Source organism: Bacillus rossius, chromosome 1, assembly GCF_032445375.1.
Source record: "Bacillus rossius redtenbacheri isolate Brsri chromosome 1, Brsri_v3, whole genome shotgun sequence".
Lineage (NCBI taxonomy): Eukaryota > Metazoa > Arthropoda > Insecta > Phasmatodea > Bacillidae > Bacillus > Bacillus rossius.
In genome coordinates, this window is record NC_086330.1 from 270,888,806 (window position 1) to 270,908,395 (window position 19,590).

General features: G+C 41.3%; 1 protein-coding gene across 1 annotated transcript in view; it reads right to left on the reverse strand.

Annotated features, from left to right (window-relative positions):
* Window positions 1–18,468: 18,468 nt before the first annotated feature.
* The window catches only part of LOC134527597 (large ribosomal subunit protein mL50), a 31,441-nt gene continuing 30,319 nt past the window's right edge, over window positions 18,469–19,590 (reverse strand). The window contains exon 5 of the mRNA XM_063360419.1: window positions 18,469–18,632. Coding sequence (XP_063216489.1) covers window positions 18,517–18,632 — 116 coding nt within the window. The 3' untranslated portion in view covers window positions 18,469–18,516. The remainder of the gene's footprint in view (window positions 18,633–19,590) is intronic.

Here is a 19,590-nt window from a genome sequence, read left to right on the forward strand (position 1 = left end):
TTTTCATATCCTTTTGTTTTTGATACGATCCGACTCAAAACATGCCCTCTGGAGTGACAGTTCTAGTGCTGCGTGTAAAACTCTCGCCGCCGGGAAGAATGTCCCCGCGACGTGGCGCTGAGGGCGGCGCTTGTCGGAACCAGGTAGTCCGGCGGAGCTCCGGCCGGCGGGCCGCAGCCTGCAGGTGGGGAGGGGGAAGAATGGGGTGTAGAGGGAATACGAGAGGAGGCTCTGTCAAGGTCGCGCTCATGGAGCTAATATACAGTAATACATCTGGAGAGCACAAGGGAAGACCAGCAGAGGATGCGAGGTGAAGCCGGGTATCGGCTTCCTACGCTGAAAGAAAATGAAAAAGAGCCAAACTCACCTAGCGCGGCCGAGAATCCTCCAAACTAAACTCGCAACAGCTCCGAAACTATCAAAACAATCAAACTGAAAATTTTACTGGAGTATCTGTAAACATTTTTCCCCACATCGCTTTAATATTTTTTTCGAAACATGAATGCTTTCATTTTTAAAAATTAAATACTTATTTACTGCCAACATTTTTTGTGATCACGCAGAGTAAATTACAACATTGAGGAAAATTTTTTGTTTGCAATTGTAAGTGGGGGACACTAGCGTATGAAATAAGGAAGAAGCCTCAAATTTTATTTATATACCCCTTTTGACGCATTCAACCCCATACTTTTATTTTTACAGAGAGTTGAAGTGGGAATAATGTTTCAGTGGGTAACACTACCGACATAAGTCTTCGGAACGCACTTCTTTTTGTTATTATACATCTCAAAATTTATAATTTCATACACATCGTTTATAAAAACGAATTCTTACTTACCTCATTTAATCTATTACAAACCTCTTGTAATATACGTGTATTAGTAGAAGAACCAACGTAACATGCAAACCTTAGGTAAACACTGGTAGAGAATTGGAATAACTGTAATGCTATGCATATACTGACAATGTAAGAAACTTCCAATTTTATTAATTGTTTGCATAAGAATTAATAATTTAAAAAAAAATCATAGAATAGGCCTTTATAGACTGAAAACCTTTCACGTAGTTTCAAGTCGCGTACATAAAAGTTTTTTAATATATATAATTACCAAATATTGTTGAATATATTTAACATTTTTATACATGTTACAACACACATATAATAACAAACCTATATAGTATATAAAAAGACAAACGCCAAATTTTAGCATTTTGTATTTCTTTTCTCTGTGTGAATAAAATAACAGTTCTTAACGTAGTTGCTAATACTGTACTATATTTCTAAAAAAAAATTAAGAAAACCCCTGACATCGTCACCATAACAATGATAAATTTGCAAAATAATTAAGGCACATTTTTTAATGCTACGAAGCACACTCTTAAGAGAAATGTTTTAAACTTATGTTGGGATGTAACTAATATCTTAAAAGCATTCTGAAACCGTTACTTTGAGGGAAACCTTAATATACCGAACCCCATACCATCCTTTAATCGAGTACGATTTTCGCTTCTTAAGACCCATTTGTCTTCAAAATGCACTGTACTGTGTAAGTAATAAATCAGTCTTAAAATCAGTTAATTATTTTATCTTCCTATTTTGTATTCTAATTGAGATAAATATCAGATAAGCATGTGTTACTTGTATCACGACATCAAGGTATTATTTATCAGTAATTAATATTTCATTTTATTTTTTTGTTAACTAATGTTCATAGGGCAGTGCACTAGACATCACTACCTGTGTGTAGTGTTGCGTTACACTTTTTAACGCATTAGAGTTTACATAAAATGATAAATTCAAAATTTCGTTTAAAAGTATAAATATCAGCTATCAATTTAATTAATGTCCAGTATAACTCAGTCAGTAAAACATTCGGAAATATGTATAGGACCTGTTAACCTAAATATTTGTTAACAGTTAAACTGAACTAAGATGTGTTAGAGTGGTTTTTTCTCTGTCCGTATATTAGAGGTATGGAACATCAATAAATATAGTTTAAAAAACTAAAGAAACATGCTTTTAAAGATTATCAAACTAAAAAGTTAAAAATAATTTTAAAATTTAATTTATGACAATAGTATATAAGCAATACTAGTATAAATGAGAAAAAAAGCTTGAGGCGCTTTGCGCCATATTTTTTGTATATTAAGCGCCCCATGCTTTTTTCTCATTTATACTAGTATTGCTTATATACTATTGTCATAAATTAAATTTTAAAATTATTTTTAACTTTTTTGTTTGATAATCTTTAAAAGCATGTTTCTTTAGTTTTTTAAACTATATTTATTTTTAACTTTTTAGTTTGATATTCCTTAAAAGCATGTTTTTTTAGTTTTTTAAACTATATTTATGTATAATTATCATAGGGAAATGAGTTACCGACACTACCTATTACCATCTGAGATAACTATTTGGAGTTGCAACGTCACAAAGAAATGGTAAAGTCTCTCCGAATCATTTACAGTTAGATGTATGGATATAATCTTAGAATTTACCAGAAAAAAAAACATTTTTCTTTCCGGCGTGGCCGGGAGTAGAACCCACGATCGCTGAATCCGAAAACTGACATCTCAGAAGTCGCGCGCCTTAGACCGCTCGGCTAACGAACATGATGAAATTGGTGGGACATTTTACAGTGATGAGCCACTCACACTTAGTCGAAAGAGTTACAGACGGACAGACAAACAAACATACAGGTGAAGCTAATATAAAGCATGTAATAAAATACGCATCTGCCGCCCATTTACTTTAAATACAGAATTATAAACTACATATTGTGAAAACATTCTGCAGCAGTTTTTGCTGAACGGAAAAACACGGATGAGAAGACAGACGAAATGTGTTTCGTAAGTGATTTTTCGTCAAATGAAATGGAACAGGACAGTGCTTATCAGAATGAAATTACAGAACTACTTTTGTGCAAGGAAATGTATTTTACAAATACATTTCAAGAGAAATCACCTTTAAATGAAATAGATCTTGCTGACATGGAAGAAATAGACTTAGATTTAGAGGCCAGGCCCCTTTCAAGTGACGAAATTTCTCTTGAAGGGCTGAAATATGTTTCTGGCTATATAGCTCACCGTTTCAGAAATAAATATCCTGACCTTGGCACTACGGATTTCAATTCGGAGGACGATAGCTGAATACATGTACAATCAAAGGGTAACTTAAAATGTCCCACTAATGAATTTTTTGAATTAATAAAGATCGCTGAAATGTGTTTTGATAATATTCATGGCAACAATTTGTGCAAAAAAGAGCGGATTATTGAATCACTGACTAAAATTATTTGCGGAACTACTGAAAATAAATATCCAGAAGCAGTTATATACTGTTTTGTCAGGACAAGAACGTATATGCGTATCAAGTATTTGAACATGAAATATTTTAACGAACAAGACCAAAAACGCAAAAAAAGAAATAAGATGAGGAAAACTACCCTCTAAGATTTTTCAGTGTGATAGTGTCCACTTTCCTTCACCATTATATGTATGTTCATAATTTATGAAGGTTGTTTTTTAATTACTATATTTAAGAAAAGCATTTATTGTGAATATCGCAGCAATTATGTAGGGCTTAAGGTATTTATTGTATTCCAAATATTGAGTATGTCATTTTTATTGCCTTTATTAAAAATAATATATATATTAACAGTGTAACAAAATTGCGATATTTTTGTATTGCTATTGCAATTTCGTTTCTTGTAAACATTATTGTAGACTTTTTCATATTGAAATTATATTTTCTATAGGGTTGTTTGTATTTTAATTTTACAGTTATAAGATTTTTTATATGTTGTTTACTGTTTACAAACATTTGAAAAATATTTCCTTAACCATATTTCAATTTCCATGGCAATAGTCTTGTTAGCTTTTCGGGTAACTCTTCTACATGGATGATAAGATGGTGCGACATCTAAAACATATCACACCACCTTTACATAACTATAAAACTAAGAGGTGTTTTCTTTACATAATATTAAAGCACAATGTTTCCTTGTGGTGTAGGTGATTTAGAATTTCCATTTATCTAGAAAAATGGGCTTTCAGAATGTTTTTTAACACACAGTGTTTGGGAAGGTTTTTGAAGAAAAAAAATTGACTACGCGTTTTATTTTTTTGCAGCTGAATTCGGGCACTTGCATGAAATATAATTAATCCGTAGGAAGCGCAATGGTTTAAAGTATTGATGTTGAAGATTTGAAAAGATTTATTGAAATAGTGTGAGAGAATGAGCGAGTTGAGTGAGAAGAGTGCGGGAGTGGCCACATGACGTCTGCGCAGTTGCGGACAAATAATCCATTCTGCCTCCCCATGGCGAAGGATGAGTGAAACAGAACCCTGATAAACCTTTCCCTCCTCCGGGCACGATAGAACCTTATCGGCTGTGTGTTAGAGGGAGAGTGAGATACAACCTTCGAGGTTTTGTTAGTTCCCGCTAGATGGCAGGCCGCAGAGCGACCACCAGCGACACCCTTCCCGTATGAAGGCCATCTCGCCACTGACGAGCTGGAACTAAGCTCCTGACCTCCCTACATAGTAACGGTCACCCACATAGGCATCTAGACTCTTTAGTGGTCATATGATACAAAATTCATTGTTTTCGGGCCTGTGACCGTTTTTTACCGTGCACCAATCGCCTTAACGGAAAGACCCCTGTTATTTCTCCTTTTTCAGTTGTATCCCTGTAGGTGCGGCTACAACTTCTGCACTACTCTGCTTCGGCAGTGGTTTTGCTGTGTTTTGCTTGTTTTCTTTCATGACCATGAGCGGCTCGGGAATCAGCTGGATCTACCGGCTTCACCGCGATGAGCTGATATGGTATCTCGAAGAGAACCAGCTGCCTGCCGCAGCGAGCGACACCGTGGCTGACATGCGTGCCCGGCTCGTTCAATTCATACGCGAGGTCAGTCACGTCTCGTCTGGTGTTCCGACGGCGCAGCCCATGCTGGAAGTAAGTCCGGCTCCTGATAATTCCTTTTTAAAAAATTATTTTTCTCTGTTCTCAAATCCCTTCCTTTAGTTGAGTGGTAGTGAGCCTAGGCCTATTCTAGATTTATTTCTACAGGCTGAGCGCCTCGAAAAATTGAATTTGGTGTCAGCTGGCACCTTTATGAAGGCTCTGCTTAGTAAGTGTACTGGCGTTTATGTGTCTAGGCTAACAGAGGCTATCGTACAGAAGGTCGATTTTCATACTTTTAAGACGTCGGTACTTCGTTCTGTGTGTCCGACGCGCGTCATGGACGTGTGTAAGCGCGATTTGATTTTCAGGTTTCAGCGTCCTAATGAGTCAGTGACTCATTACATTGATGAGGATGTTTCCAATGCCGATATTTTGGGAATTGACATCGCTGAGCCTGAGTTAGTACAGCTTTTTTTAGGCAACTTTGCGCCCCATGTGCTCACCCACTGTGGTATGTTAGCTCCACCTACCACCTTTGATGCCTTGCGTGCTTGGGGTAGTGAGGTAGAGGCGCGGTTATTAGCGGTGTCTAAATATGAGGCTGAGTTCTCGCCTCCGCTAGGTCTACGTCTGTGTCATGTGTTCGTGACAGAGGATTTCACAGCCTACAGGTTACGTCAGATTTTCGTGGCAGTGACGCACATGATGCTGACACTCGTGTTATACGCATGCAGGAAAATAATAGTCATCAGCATTCCTCCTTTGTGCCTCGCCTTCATGACAGCTCACGTGCGCGGCATTCGCCTCCACGTAGATTTGACAGCAGGTCGCGTGCGCGCTTCCCCGCCGGCGGCGCGGATAGTGTAATTCCTCCCCCTGGTCGCCCGTATGCCCCGCCTCTTGACACTTCCCAGCTGCGCCGGTGTTTGACTGGCGGCGGCATTGCCACTTCTACGCAGCTGGTACAGGGTGTTCCAACATTCACTCGCGCTCGCTGCGCAAATTGTTGCGTGTTTGGACACGTGACTCAGGACTGTGATGAAGCACGCGTTGACGTTAATGCACGTAAATGTTATTCCTGTAGGGGATTGGGTCATTATCGGAGTAATTGTCCGGGAAACGTCCATTGACAGGACGGAAGAGAGGTCGTTTCTGTCGCTTCTATAGGAAAGCCTCTGACTGTTTCTCTGAATTTCTTGCCCATGTGTATTCATGAGCGTCTCTTTTCGACTCTTGTTGATACCGGTGCTACATGCTCGGCTATTAGCGAGACATTTCTCTAAACCTTAATTTAAACATTTCCTAAATTTTCTTTTCGTGTATTTTCTGAAAACCATATTAACATTTGCGTGGCGAGTGGCGAGTGCCTTCGCACAAATACATTCGTGGTTATTCACTTTAAGATTAAACATTTTTCCTGGAATTGGAAGTTTCTTGTTGTTCCTGGTCTTTCACCTAATTTTATTTTGGGCTTAGATTTTTTGAGCAAGTCACGCTAAGTTCTGGATGTGGGCCAGCGTGAGCTCCGTTTTGATTTCGCCCCTTCTGTGAAGGTTCCTTTACGTTCGCAGCCTAGTAATTCTGTTATCTTTGAGTGCCGCGATGCTGATAGCATTGCGCAAGGGCAAGCTATTGCTGACCTAGTTCACACCTTTTCCGATGTTATCACCTCTAAATTAGGACGTTGTGACTTTTTGCCCTATAAATTATATTTAAAGGATGAAGTTCCTGTTCACGCTAAATATCTCAAGGTTTCTCCCCCTAAACTTCAGGTTATGCGTGACATCGTTGATAAGCTCTTGGCCGCTGGTGTAATTTTACCTTCTACATCCGATTTTTGCATTCCTACCTTTTAGTGCGTAAAAAATACGGCGCGAGCTGGCGCATGGTGCACAATTACATTCCTCTGAACCATAAAATTGCTAAAGACAATGTTTATCCACTCCCTACTGTCGAGTCTGCCCTTCAGCATCTAGGTAAGGCTAGATATTTTTCGGTTATTAATTTGAATCAAAGTTTTCACCAGTGCCTGCTAGATCCTAGTTACCACAAGTATACAGCATTTTCAACTCCTTTTGGCCATTTTGAATTTAATTGTGTGCCTATGGGTGTTATTTTTGGCAGTCAGGCTATGAGCCGGATCCTTGATCATGTCCTATCTGATCTTTAGTATGATTATGTGTTTAATTATGTCGATGACATCATTGTGTACAGTAACACCTTTGAGGATCACATTTCTCACCTGACTCGTTTACGAGGGGCCAATATCACTGTTAACCAGAAGGTTACATTAGGAAAAACATCTGTTAAATTTTTTGGTTATGTTATTTCACAAGGTACCCTCATGATGGATCCTGACAAGATCGCCCCTATCGTCCAGTTTCCTAGGCCTGTAAATTTAAAGGGAGTTCAGCGTTTCTTAGGTATGTTAGGTTATTTTTCCAGATTCATTTATAATTTTGCTTCTTTATCTGCTCCTTAAAATATTTTGCGTAAGAAGGATACAGTTTTTGAGTGGGGCCCCGAACAAGAGAAATCTTTTCAGCTGAAGTCTTGTATGGCTTCTCCCACAGTGCTCATTCTACCCGATTTTAGTAAACGGTTTGCCGTTCAGGTTGATGCCTCGCACAATGCGCTTGAAGCCGTCCTAGGACACCTTGGGGAAGGCCAGATTGCCTATGCTAGTCGCTTGCTATCAGAGTCTGAGCAGCGATTAGGTGTCTATGAGAAGGAGGCCTTGGCTTGCCTGTTCGGCCTAGAAAAATTTGAAAGTTATCTTGATGCTCGGGAGTTTGATTTATTTACCGACAACCGAGCCCTTAGTTGGTTATTTAATCATCCTCATCAGCTGGGTCGCTGGATTTTGAGGTTATCACGGTTTTAGTTTGTCATCCATCACATTCCAGGCAAAGACAATGTTATAGCTGACTCTCTCTCTCGCATGTTTTGCACCAATGAATTCGAGCCTTTGGAACCCCGCTCTTCTGATGCTACTAAATTTATTACTGCTTTTAAATTTTTTCCTGAATCCTATTTTAATATCAAGGAATGTCAGAATCAGGTCCCCCTCTGCCAACAGATGCTGAGAGATCTTCATGATAAGAAGGCTGTTCCCTATGTTGAGGAGAGTGGCATGTTGTATTTTACAGGAACTTCTGGCAGAGTCCGAAAGGCTGTTGTTCCAGCTGTCTTGAGGCCTATGGTGTTAACCTATTTTCATGCATCTCTCCTAGGTGGCCATCTAGGAATAGATAAAACTTTTCGCAGAATTTCAGCGCACCTGTTTTGGCCCGAGCTTCATGCTGATGTTCGGAGCTTTGTTCGATCTTGTCTCGACTGCCAGATTTCTAAACCGCCGCATAATTCTAAATTGAGTTTGTATGCTGCTGATCCTCCTGTTGCGCCCTGGCATGTCTACATATAGATATTTTTGGTCCTCTGACACGTTCTAAGAAGGCTTGTTCTGGATATTTTCACAAAATTTGTTATTTTATTACCTCTTAGAAACATGAAAGCTGCTACTATTGTTAAGGTACTTAAGGAACAGGTTTTCAAGTTGTTTGGTCCTCCATGTATGATTGTTTCAGGCAATGCCCCGTATTTTCTGTCTACTATCTATAAGAATTTTCTTTTTGAATGGGCTGTTAAACCTATTTATAGTTCAGCTTATTTTCCGCAGGGCAACATGGTAGAGCGACAAAATAAGGTTCTTAAAAGCATCCTGATTTCCTTCTACCGGTCTGATCAGCCTCTTTGGGATTCAGATTTGTAGTACATTAATGTCGGACTTAGTTCGGCTCTTCATTCAGCTACTGGTTTTCTACCTTCAATCCCGTTCCTAGGCTGTGAGCTTTCCATTCCCTTACTGAACCAGTGGGGCTTGCCGTCCCTGGACACCAGCCTGGACGCCCAGGCATTGGAACGTGTACTCAACACGGTTTCCTGTAACATTCATAAGGCCCGTAAGGCCGTCTCTGACAATTACAACAAGGCTAGAGCACCTCATGGTTATAAGATTGGGGATTTAGTCCTTGCTAGAGATATTAAAGTGCCTAAGTTGGCTGATCAATTGAATATAAAGTTACTACCTCCTTATGAGGGACCTTATTGTATCGACAAGTTTTTGGGTGCCAATACCCTTTTGTTAAAGTGCTGTAGGCGCAAATTTAAGTTTCGAAAGGCTCACGTAACCCAGGTGAAACCTTTCGTTAAATAGTTTGTTATGGGTTTGTTGTAAGTTGTTTGCAGTATTATATCTAGTTACAGTATTTATATATATTGTACACAAACGTGTACTTGAAGAAATTAATATTTTCTTTTATAATTACTCATGAACTCTATTGCAGGATTTAATAACAGGGCGCCAGAGGTATTCAACATTTAACAACAAAATAATACTATCAATAATTATTTTTATTGCATTAAACATAGCATGAAAAACCTCCAGTCATGGAATCAACAAAACCAACAAATATTAAATAACTAAATGAGTCCAGTCTATGGGATGTCGTAGATAACCTGACTCTTAAACAAAATAAAATAAAAGTATTTAAGTTCCTGAAAGTGTTCACAAAGTAAAAAGTCACGGGGTTTGCTCCGGCTTGCTCGAGCATGAAATTCCTAGCTTCTGGACCTCTGAACTTGTGTGTGAGTAAATTGTGGATTTTTAAATATTTTTGCCGATATTTTCCCAAAATCAATAGTCAAGTAATTTTATAATAATTCAAAGTTTATTCTAATACTGTTCAACTACGTCGACGGTAAAATTTACGTTAGCGTCCCAATATAAAGACGATGCAGACCATACCTTAACTCTGGACGACTAAGATCGTTCAGAAAATACGTAGTCACTCACGTAAATTGAATGCAATCCCTCTGCATTCAATATCAGGGCGTCGCTGACTACTGCCCTGTATGCAGACGTAATTTTCACAATAATAACGCCGAAATTAGCCTCGCCACGTATAAATATTCCCCGAGGGAATAAACTTCAACCCGCACTAAATGGCGTCATTTTCCACTCTTTTTTCTTTTCTCTTGCCTAAATTAAATTGTTACTTGAAAAGGGCCAATCACGGCCGCGACACGTTAGCGTTCTTTTTAACTAGGCCAATAAAATGTCATTATTACACAAGCATAGGCTCGTTGAAGCTGTTCCAAACGCCGCGCTATTATTTATATCAGCAGTTGTCATGACGACGCAGCACGAGCTGCGCGCGCCGCCATGCAAGAAACAAAACAAAACACTGTCGAAAGTCCGGGAAGCGGTATTAACCTCGAACGTAAAACAATAATAAACAGTTTCAGTTAGTCTGATAATACTGTAGTATTACAGTGCCGCTCCCGATATAAATTTATATTTCACTGTCCAAAAAGTTAAATTCAATTTAGATCGTTAAAACAAATAACTGGAACTGGTTACTTCACAAGTTGGCAACACTGCGATGACGGTTGAAAAACGTTATTCTCTTGCCAACCGACACTACACTTCGTAAGCTGGAAAGTAGCACTGTTGCTTGTAAACATGATCTGTTTACTTGCTGTGGAGTATCAATTACCTGATTAGGCGAAGCAAGGATGTAGAAGACGGCTCACCAATCTCCACATATGGTAAGTGACAGCTGAGCAGAGAGGTCGACTGCGGTGTAAACCACAGTGCTGGGATGGCGGTTCAGCCAACAATACACTGTTGTAGGCAATCAACGTCGTGAAGACTGCTGGACCAGTGTGCTGTCCATCGATGATTGCATCACCAGATGTCACCAATGACATCACGAGGGATGCAGTGGTGTCGTGCTGATGTGGACACACCGGGTCTGCGGTGTGTTCGCTGGGGTCGTACCAACCGGTACGAGCTGCTGAGTCAAATGTCCAACACATGACTCTACATGTGCCTTGGTCTGCTGCTGCATCTACTGCTGCAGATGGTGCCGAAGGGGACAGCAACAAATCTCGTTCAGTTCGTCGGTAATCAGAAGACACACACACGTTAATCACACGTCCTATAAACAGTTCTTATCACTCGCTCGATATGAATATACAGCGTCCTGTGATCGTGCCTCATGCTATCATTAACCCCTCTTCTTCTCTTGCTCCCCTAATCTAACATAAATTAAATGACTTGAGATTCCTCAAACTCATAACCTTAATGATTCATAGCAACTTAATAATAAATTATAAACATTAATCAAACACATAATAACTCTGTTAAATAAATAAGGTAATGCGTAAATAAACAGTAGTTGCAACAATAGTCTTGCATAATACTTTGCAATAACATGTTGTTTGTTTACCTTTGTTGTAGGTGATTGATAAATCATATATTTTATAGATTTACTATTTCATTGATATCATCAACATAGTATCATCACCTAGTAAATAATCACCTTCAATTTCATAATTGATATTTGCCAATAATATTGGACTTTCAATAACATATTAAATATGTTTTTCATCCATCATATATGAATATTTCTCTCATCATATGTTACACAATAGATACAATTATTTACAAGAAAAAAAAATTACATGCTACTCAGCTGTGAAGTAATGACAATAACTTCAAGATAAATATCTATGATTGAGTGCCAGTGTATAGTGTTTGTGTTTTTAAAGCTTTTCATTAAAGACAATCTTTAAAATTCTTTCTCTTTCTAGCTGGGAGGTCACCATCGCCATGAACTCGATACCTCCCATCTCTGGTTCGAGGTAGCGTGTTCTCTCGAACATTTGAGACAAGTGCGTCTCCAGAGTTCGGTTCTTTTTATTGTCATACCGTTCGGTATGCAGACGTGCCCTCAGTGTGCCCTGTATTTTCACATTCCAAAACTGTTGTTTGAAATGGTTTTTGAAGTCTTGGTAGGAATTGACGGTGCTTTGTAATACCTCCCACCAGTAATACGCATGGTCTCTCAGTGCCGTCGCCATGCATTTCAGGCGTTCAGTATCACTTAGCCTGAACATGTCAGCGTATTCCTCGAAGCGTCGAAGGAATCTCATTGGATTCTCTCCTTCGTGTGCAGAGAATCAAGGCATCGCCTCTGACCATTGGCGTGCCGGGTGGTGCATCACTGCAACTGGGCCCAATGTGGTGTGTGTGTTAGCTGGGTTTGAGCGTGACACTGGGATTTCAGGTTGCTCAACCTGTGGTGAATCACAGCTACTGATTATTTCATTGGCATTGGTGTTCAGGGCTGGTGTCAATGCTACATGGTGACTGGAGGTGTGTGTAAGATTTTCTACCCTCAACTGCAACACCTTCTCTTGTAGCTTGCCTACCTGCTGCTCTATGTCAAGTGAAAACTCTGTTTGCCTTTTCACTAGCGTGTCCACCTGTTCCTTCATGTCTGTGGTGTGAGTGATTACTACATTTTCAATCATGGTCTGGCATGTAGATTGAATGTGATCCAGGCCACAGCTGTTCTGAGCAGCTTGCTCAGCTAATTAGTTTAGCCTGTCATTCAGCTGGCTGGTCTGGGTAGTCAACTCTGTTGCTAACCTAGTTGTTGTACTACTACACTGTTGTTGTATTAGCTGCAACTGTGTCTCAGAGTAATTTTCGTGTTCTGCCAAACGTACAGAAATAGCAGCCACACTACTTTTGACTTCACCCATTTCACTTTTAAGGGTGCTATCTATGACTTCCAGCTGCTGTTTGATGCTATCTTTAGTACTATTGAGATTCTCCTCCAACCTAGCACTAGTGCCCTGGAGACTCTCCTCCAGCTTAGCACTCTGTTCTCGTTGTTGCTGGTGGTTAGATTTTACCTCTTGCCACATGCTTTGCAGCATAATGAGCAAGCTGGCACTTGTTTCCTGACCTATTGCAGCTGGCAATACAGGCAAAGGTGTGTGTGGTGTGGTGGTAGCTTGGGGTTGTGTTACCTCTAGGCTAGCCGCTCCAGCATGTGTTACTGGGGTAACAAAGTCTGAATTATGTACGTGGCTAGGTAATGTGGGAACAGATAAATCTACTGAGTGTGTAGATTCCACACTACTGTCCCTGGAGCTGTCCTGGCTCACACGTTTACTCCTTCCTCTAGTTTCCATATACACTATCGGCCCCACCGTTCGTGCGCCAGAAAAGAATTTTTTTTATTATAATCTCCCTTCTGTACACAAACGTGTACTTGAAGAAATTAATATTTTCTTTTATAATTACTCATGAACTCTATTGCAGGATTTAATAACAGGGCACCAGAGGTATTCAACATTTAACAACAAAATAATACTATCAATAATTATTTTTATTGCATTAAACATAGCATGAAAAACCTCGAGTCATGGAATCAACAAAACCAACAAATATTAAATAACTAAATGAGTCCAGTCTATGGGATGTCGTAGATAACCTGACTCTTAAACAAAATAAAATAAAAGTATTTAAGTTCCTGAAAGTGTTCACAAAGTAAAAAGTCTTGGGGTTTGCTCCGGCTTGCTCGAGCATGAAATTCCTAGCTTCTGGACCTCTGAACTTGTGTGTGAGTAAATTGTGGATTTTTAAATATTTTTGCCGATATTTGCCCAAAGTCAATAGTCACGTAATTTTATAATAATTCAAAGTTTATTCTAATACTGTTCAACTACGTCGACGGTAAAATTTACGTTAGCGTCCCAATATAAAGACGATACAGACCATACCTTAACTCTGGACGACTAAGATCGTTCAGAAAATACGTAGTCACTCACGTAAATTGAATGCAATCCCTCTGCATTCAATATCAGGGCGTCGCTGACTACTGCCCTGTATGCAGACGTAATTTTCACAATAATAACGCCGAAATTAGCCTCACCACGTAAAAATATTCCCCGAGGGAATAAACTTCAACCCACACTAAATGGCGTCATTTTCCACTCTTTTTTCTTCTCTCTTGCCTAAATTAAATTGTTACTTGAAAAGGGCCAAACACGGCCGCGACACGTTAGCGTCCTTTTTAACTAGGCCAATAAAATGTCATTATTACACAAGCATAGGCTCGTTGAAGCTGTTCCAAACGCCGCGCGATTATTTATATCAGCAGTTGTCATGACGACGCAGCACGAGCTGCGCGCGCCGCCATGCAAGAAACAAAACAAAACACTGCTGAAAGTCCGGGAAGCAGTATTAACCTCGAACGTAAAACAATAATAAACAGTTTCAGTTAGTCTGATAATACCGTAGTATTACAATATATATGTGTGTGTGTATATATATATATATATCTTTGTTGTTGTACTAATTATTATGAGAGGAGAATTATTTATTATTATTATGAGATTAGTCTATTGGCCTGTTGTTACGTGTTCGTGTTCCTAGGAACTTGGAACTTGCGTTTGAAATTTGTATCCGCAGTTTAAATTTGTTGGATTTGTGCGTGACGTTGCGGCTCCTTATCTTTTTGTTTAGTTTAGCGCGCCATCCTTTTTTGTTACCCTTGATTGCTGTGCCCAACTTCCGCCAGCGATCTTCAGCTTCACCTCACCGAGAGACGTCTCCGTGGGACCTTCCGTTCGTCGCCTCCTCCCTACTGGTGGTACCTGCCTATGAGAGCCCATCGTCGTGCTACTGCCCATCGTGCTACCATGAACTTGCCTGGCGGCTTCCATGTCATGTGGAGGCTCGATGCTGTCTCGCCACTCCTGGGTCTTGGAGAGCGACCGTGTTGATTCCGGCTGAGTGCTTCCCGCACCGCCGTGAGTCCATGGCTGCCCCTGGCCCTTGCTTGACGGCTATTGGACATCGTAGCTGACCCCTTTGTCAGCCTGCTAAGGCACTGTGACTTGGTGCTCCCTGCTGGAGTCCCCTCCCATGCCTGGGTAGTTGCGACTCGCGCGACTGCTCTGCTCCGAGCCCTTGATCTGGGCTGAACATCAACTTCATTTCTGGACTTCTTACTTCGTACTCCATATCAGCCGCTGGCTGCCGTCTACCGCTGTTCCGAAGACCTGCGTAGCGTGTGCCTACGTTCGAAGCCACCTCGTTGACCGCCGCGGCGATCCTGAAGCTTGCTGTTTGATGCTGTCTCCAGTCTCAGATTTCAACGTCATGAACTTTCTTCATCGTGTGGGTTACAGGCTCTCCGGGCAGGGACACTTTAGGGAGGGGGGTTGAAGCAGTGTGGGCACTGCTTAGCATTCCTTCCCCTCCCCTCTCCGCCTTTCTCCTTACTCTCCAACCTCCCCTTCCTCCCCCGCCGCGCCATGAGCGCACTCTGACGTGTATTGTTCCCGGCCTATATATCCTCGGCACCCAGGCTATTTGCCGCAGTCTATCGGTCGTCTGACTCTAAGGCTGTCACTTGGGGCTGGTGTCGCGTTGGTATGTATTTGGCTGTGAAACTTAGCTTCTGTAATTTTCTGTAATTAGTATGTTCTCTTATTCATGCTTGCGGGTTGTGGCCGCGCTTTCACCTTTAGATTTTTGCCATGTTTAGTAATGTTTGTAAGTCATCTTGGACCCTTCAGGTCATTGCTTAATTTAATTCTTTGCTTTAGTTTCTTTTGCTCACGCCGAGTACTACTTGCAGTTTCTGTAATTTTGTTTTTCTGCGGTTGTATATAGGCACGCCATGATGGCTTTGGACACTTCTTGTCAAGCCGCGTCGTAACGGTAATAGTAAATGTATGTAATTGTAAGTGTAATTTCTTTCTTTCTTTCTTGTTGTTGCCTAGCGGCCCATGTGATTTGTGCTACGTTAAACGCGTCATCAGTTGGCCCCATTTATCGCAACATTGTTTTAACTTGTATTGTATGAATGATTCCCGCGGGATGTATTGCTCAGAAACGACTTATATTATATGCATTGTATGCTATATTTGTTACAAATAAATTGCCTTGCTTGTTATTTGGTATATTGACTTTACTTCTTGCAGCACCAGCAAATATCTGCCGTCGGTCTTAACGGAAAGACCCCTGTTATTTCTCCTTTTTCAGTTGTATCCCTGTTGGTGCGGCTACAAGCTAACCTGAACGGTTTCCTCTTGGCTGTAAAGGCCGCTCGGCCGTGTGGAGGACGTACGACTACGGAAATGATACATAAGTTTGTGAGAATTACGTTTAATTTAAAAACTTCACCGGGGGTCCGCGGGGGTACACGGAACGCTCTACACGTTCGCTCCGCGGTTCAGTCACGCTACAAAACTCCCACCAACAGTTGGCAGTGTCTAGCGATTACACAATTACAGTCACAAAACGATAAAACAAAACACAACAAAACGCAACACTGAAATGGTTACCGCGGCAGTCTCGCAGGACGTGGGTCGATGCTCGCTGGAGACGGCCAGCGCCGAAAGTTAACGGCGGCAAGGGGGGGGGGGGGGGGATCGATGAGCGGGCTCCTAAGTTTGAAAGAAACACTTACGTGTTTGCAGCCGGCAGGCATATGCACGGTGTCCTTAAATAAAAAACTCTCGCTGGAGTTAGCCAGTACCGTAAGTTTCGTGATCCGATACGCAGCGCGGTATCACAATGAAGACGGTCGGGATAGGCCCGGGTCCGCAAAATACGCGCCAAGTCGACGTGGGTAGCAGTGAATATACTCCAGGTTTTGATTAAAACTTTGCACCTGGTAAATAGTTGCCTAAGGCTTAACAGTTGTTTTAATTGATTTACTAATTTAAAAAGCGGCACCAAGTTGGCGACTGTAAATTTAACTATACATTGTCTCAACATGCACTGTTTGGGTTTGAATTCCCTTAGTTTGGCTAGACCACTATCACAGGCCAATTAATCAAGGCCAGTAGCCGCTGTGGCTAGTAACGAGTTTTGCTATCTGTTCCATGTGTGCCGCACACGCACGGAGCCTCTACGATGCACTTGCTCACTGCTAGTGATTAATTAACTTTGTCTTAGTGCCTCGTTTGGGAATTGTTTTCCGTAGTCCCGCCAGGTACACGGCTTGAAATCTAACCTGAATGGTTTTCCCTTGGCTGTGAAGGCCGCTCGGCCGTGTGGAGGATGGAAGACTACGGAAATGAATGTAACACAAGTTGGTGAGAATTACGTTTAATTTAAGAGCTTCACCGGGGGTTTGCGTGGGTACACGGTTCTTTCTACACATTCGCTCCTCGGTTCAGTCCCGCTACAAACACTCTCACCAACACTTGGCAACGTCTAGCGGTTACACAGTTACACTTACAAAACTATCAAAAAACAAAAAAAAACACAACACTACGCGGAACTGAAATGATTACCGCGGCAGTCTCGCGGGACGTGGTTCAATGCTCGCTGGAGATGGCCAGCGCCGAAAGTTAACGTGTGCAGGGGGGCTCGATTAAGTTTGGAGTAACACTTACGTGATAGTGCAGCCCGCAGGAATATGCACAACGTCTTAAACGCTCTTGCTGGAGTCGGTCAGTACTGTAAGTTTCGTGATGCGATACGCAGCGCAATATCACAATGAGGACGGTCGGGATAGGCCCGGATTTTGCAAAATACGCGCCGAGTCGACGTGGGCAGCGGTGGATTGATATAAGGATTTAGTTATGAAGGTATAGTGCAGAATAAAAATAATCAGTGAAACTAACTTGAATGGTACCCACGGACACACGTCTGTTCCTGGCGCGGAGTGATTGGAGACTGCCGAAAGATGGCCGCTTCGCAAGGGAGGCAACTTTCACCTCCTTTGTGAGTCGACGCCAAAAACTTATAATAACCTAATTTGTTATACTATGAGTAAAAAACATGTTCCAGGTGCTTGATTAAAACTTTGCACCTGGTAAATAGTTGCCTAAGGCTAAACAGTTGTTTTAAATGATTTAATAATTTAAAAAGCGGCACCAAGTTCGCGACTGTAAATTTAACTATAAATTGTCTCAACGTGCACTGTTTGGGTTTGAATTCCCTTAGTTTGGCTAGACTACTATCACAGGCCAATTAATCAAGGCCAGTAGCCGCTGTGGCTAGTAACGAGGTTTGCTTTGCACGCATGGATTCTCTACGACGCAGTTGCTCACTTATTGTGATTAATTAATTTTGTCTTAATGCCTCGTTTTGGAAATATTTTCTGTAGTCGAGCCCCCGGGGTTTCGTGTCCTGATGTTTAATTCAATTAATTGAGGTCACGCCCGGGGCGCTCGCTTGACTCATTCCCGCTGGGCTAGGGGTGCGCTCCGAAAACAGGATCCGGTACTGGCGGTGCGGAGCACGGGCTTAAAGGCCATGGTCGGTTCGACGTCAAACGACCCCGCCCCTCCAGCGGAAGCCCGTCTCCGCCCCGTGTTCCCGCTCCCGCGGTACGACGACCCCCTAGCACAGCGGGAACCCTTCGTGACGCAATCCCATGGCGTATGGCGTCTTAGCGCCGGCGGCGCATTAAGTGGTGGCGCAGGCGGACGCCGCCTCAGTCGCTGCGGGGGCAGCTGGGCCGGGAGGCGGCGCTGCGGCGCGTGATGTTTGATGATGATTGAGAAATGTGAAAACGAGATTCTACTGTACATCTTTAGTAACTGATGATTTTACATTTAGGTTTATCAAATAATGTATCAAATATTAATTTTATAGAAACTTAATTTTTTTCACATACATACTATAGAATATAGCATTTGTTCAAACACCTACCAACAATATCTTGTTTTTTAACTCATTGATTTACTGAAATTTTATTTGTGATAAGTACACACTAATGATATGATTAAGGCCAAGATGGTTTCGCTTTGTAGCCTTTATACTTCTTTTTGTACTTGAGGCCAGTGACTAACGTCGAGCTCTGCGGGAATGCACTGATGCCACCAAACTTTGTGTCTGTTTCTGAAACAAAGAACACAGTATAAGAAACTACTGGGCAGCTCCCCACTGCCAACACAGTCAAGAATGTGACAAGTAACCTAGCGGCAACAAGTACCAAAAAATGTTATTTTATATATAAAGATAAATAAATTGTGTAACTTAATGTTAATAATGTCCGCAGTAGATAACTGCTCCTTGATGATGGTGACTGCAATGTCAACCGAAACATCAGTGAATTATTTACCAATGACATGGCTACAACCCAGAAGCCAAGCTACTTTAACTTATTGTAGAGATACGTGTGTATGCCTTCAAATAGATCTGTGCAGAAATTCTTCCTACTTGTGTTTTGAAGGAAATGGCCCCACTTGGGTAGCCAATTAGATATGTGGGGGAACTAACTAGGCACCACTTGGGTTGTCAAATGGTTAGGTGCGGCTGCTTCTCACCCACACACTTTATATGTCAGTGTATATATATATGCCCCACTTCTATGGAGATAAACATACATGTAACACGTTGGGCTGTGTTAAACTGTGTAGAAAAATCTATATTACTTTGTAGGATTTATTACCGTCGACGTCACAAACTACAGCTTTCTTAGGGCCGATATTATGACCTCCGGCTAAATCTTCAGGTTAGCTAGCCTTCAGGTTAGGCTAGCCTCCGGTTAACGAACGAGGGGTGTATTATGACCTATACTTAGCCTGCGGTTGGCTAACCGGAACCTGACGAAGCGTGTGGTGTAATAATGGGTGTGTTGGTAATGAAATAAACCAGAATTTGGTAACTTTTGTTGCAAAACAGTTGTTTTTTTTTCTGGTAGAATGTTAGTCAGCTGTTTGTTTGTATTGTGATTCGGAATGTTTACAGCTGCAGTAAAGAAATATGCCGCGAACTTTATCCTGCAACAGATATAATTAAATTAACCAAAAACTACTTTGACGTCAAACCTGCTTTGTATTAAACTATAAAATTA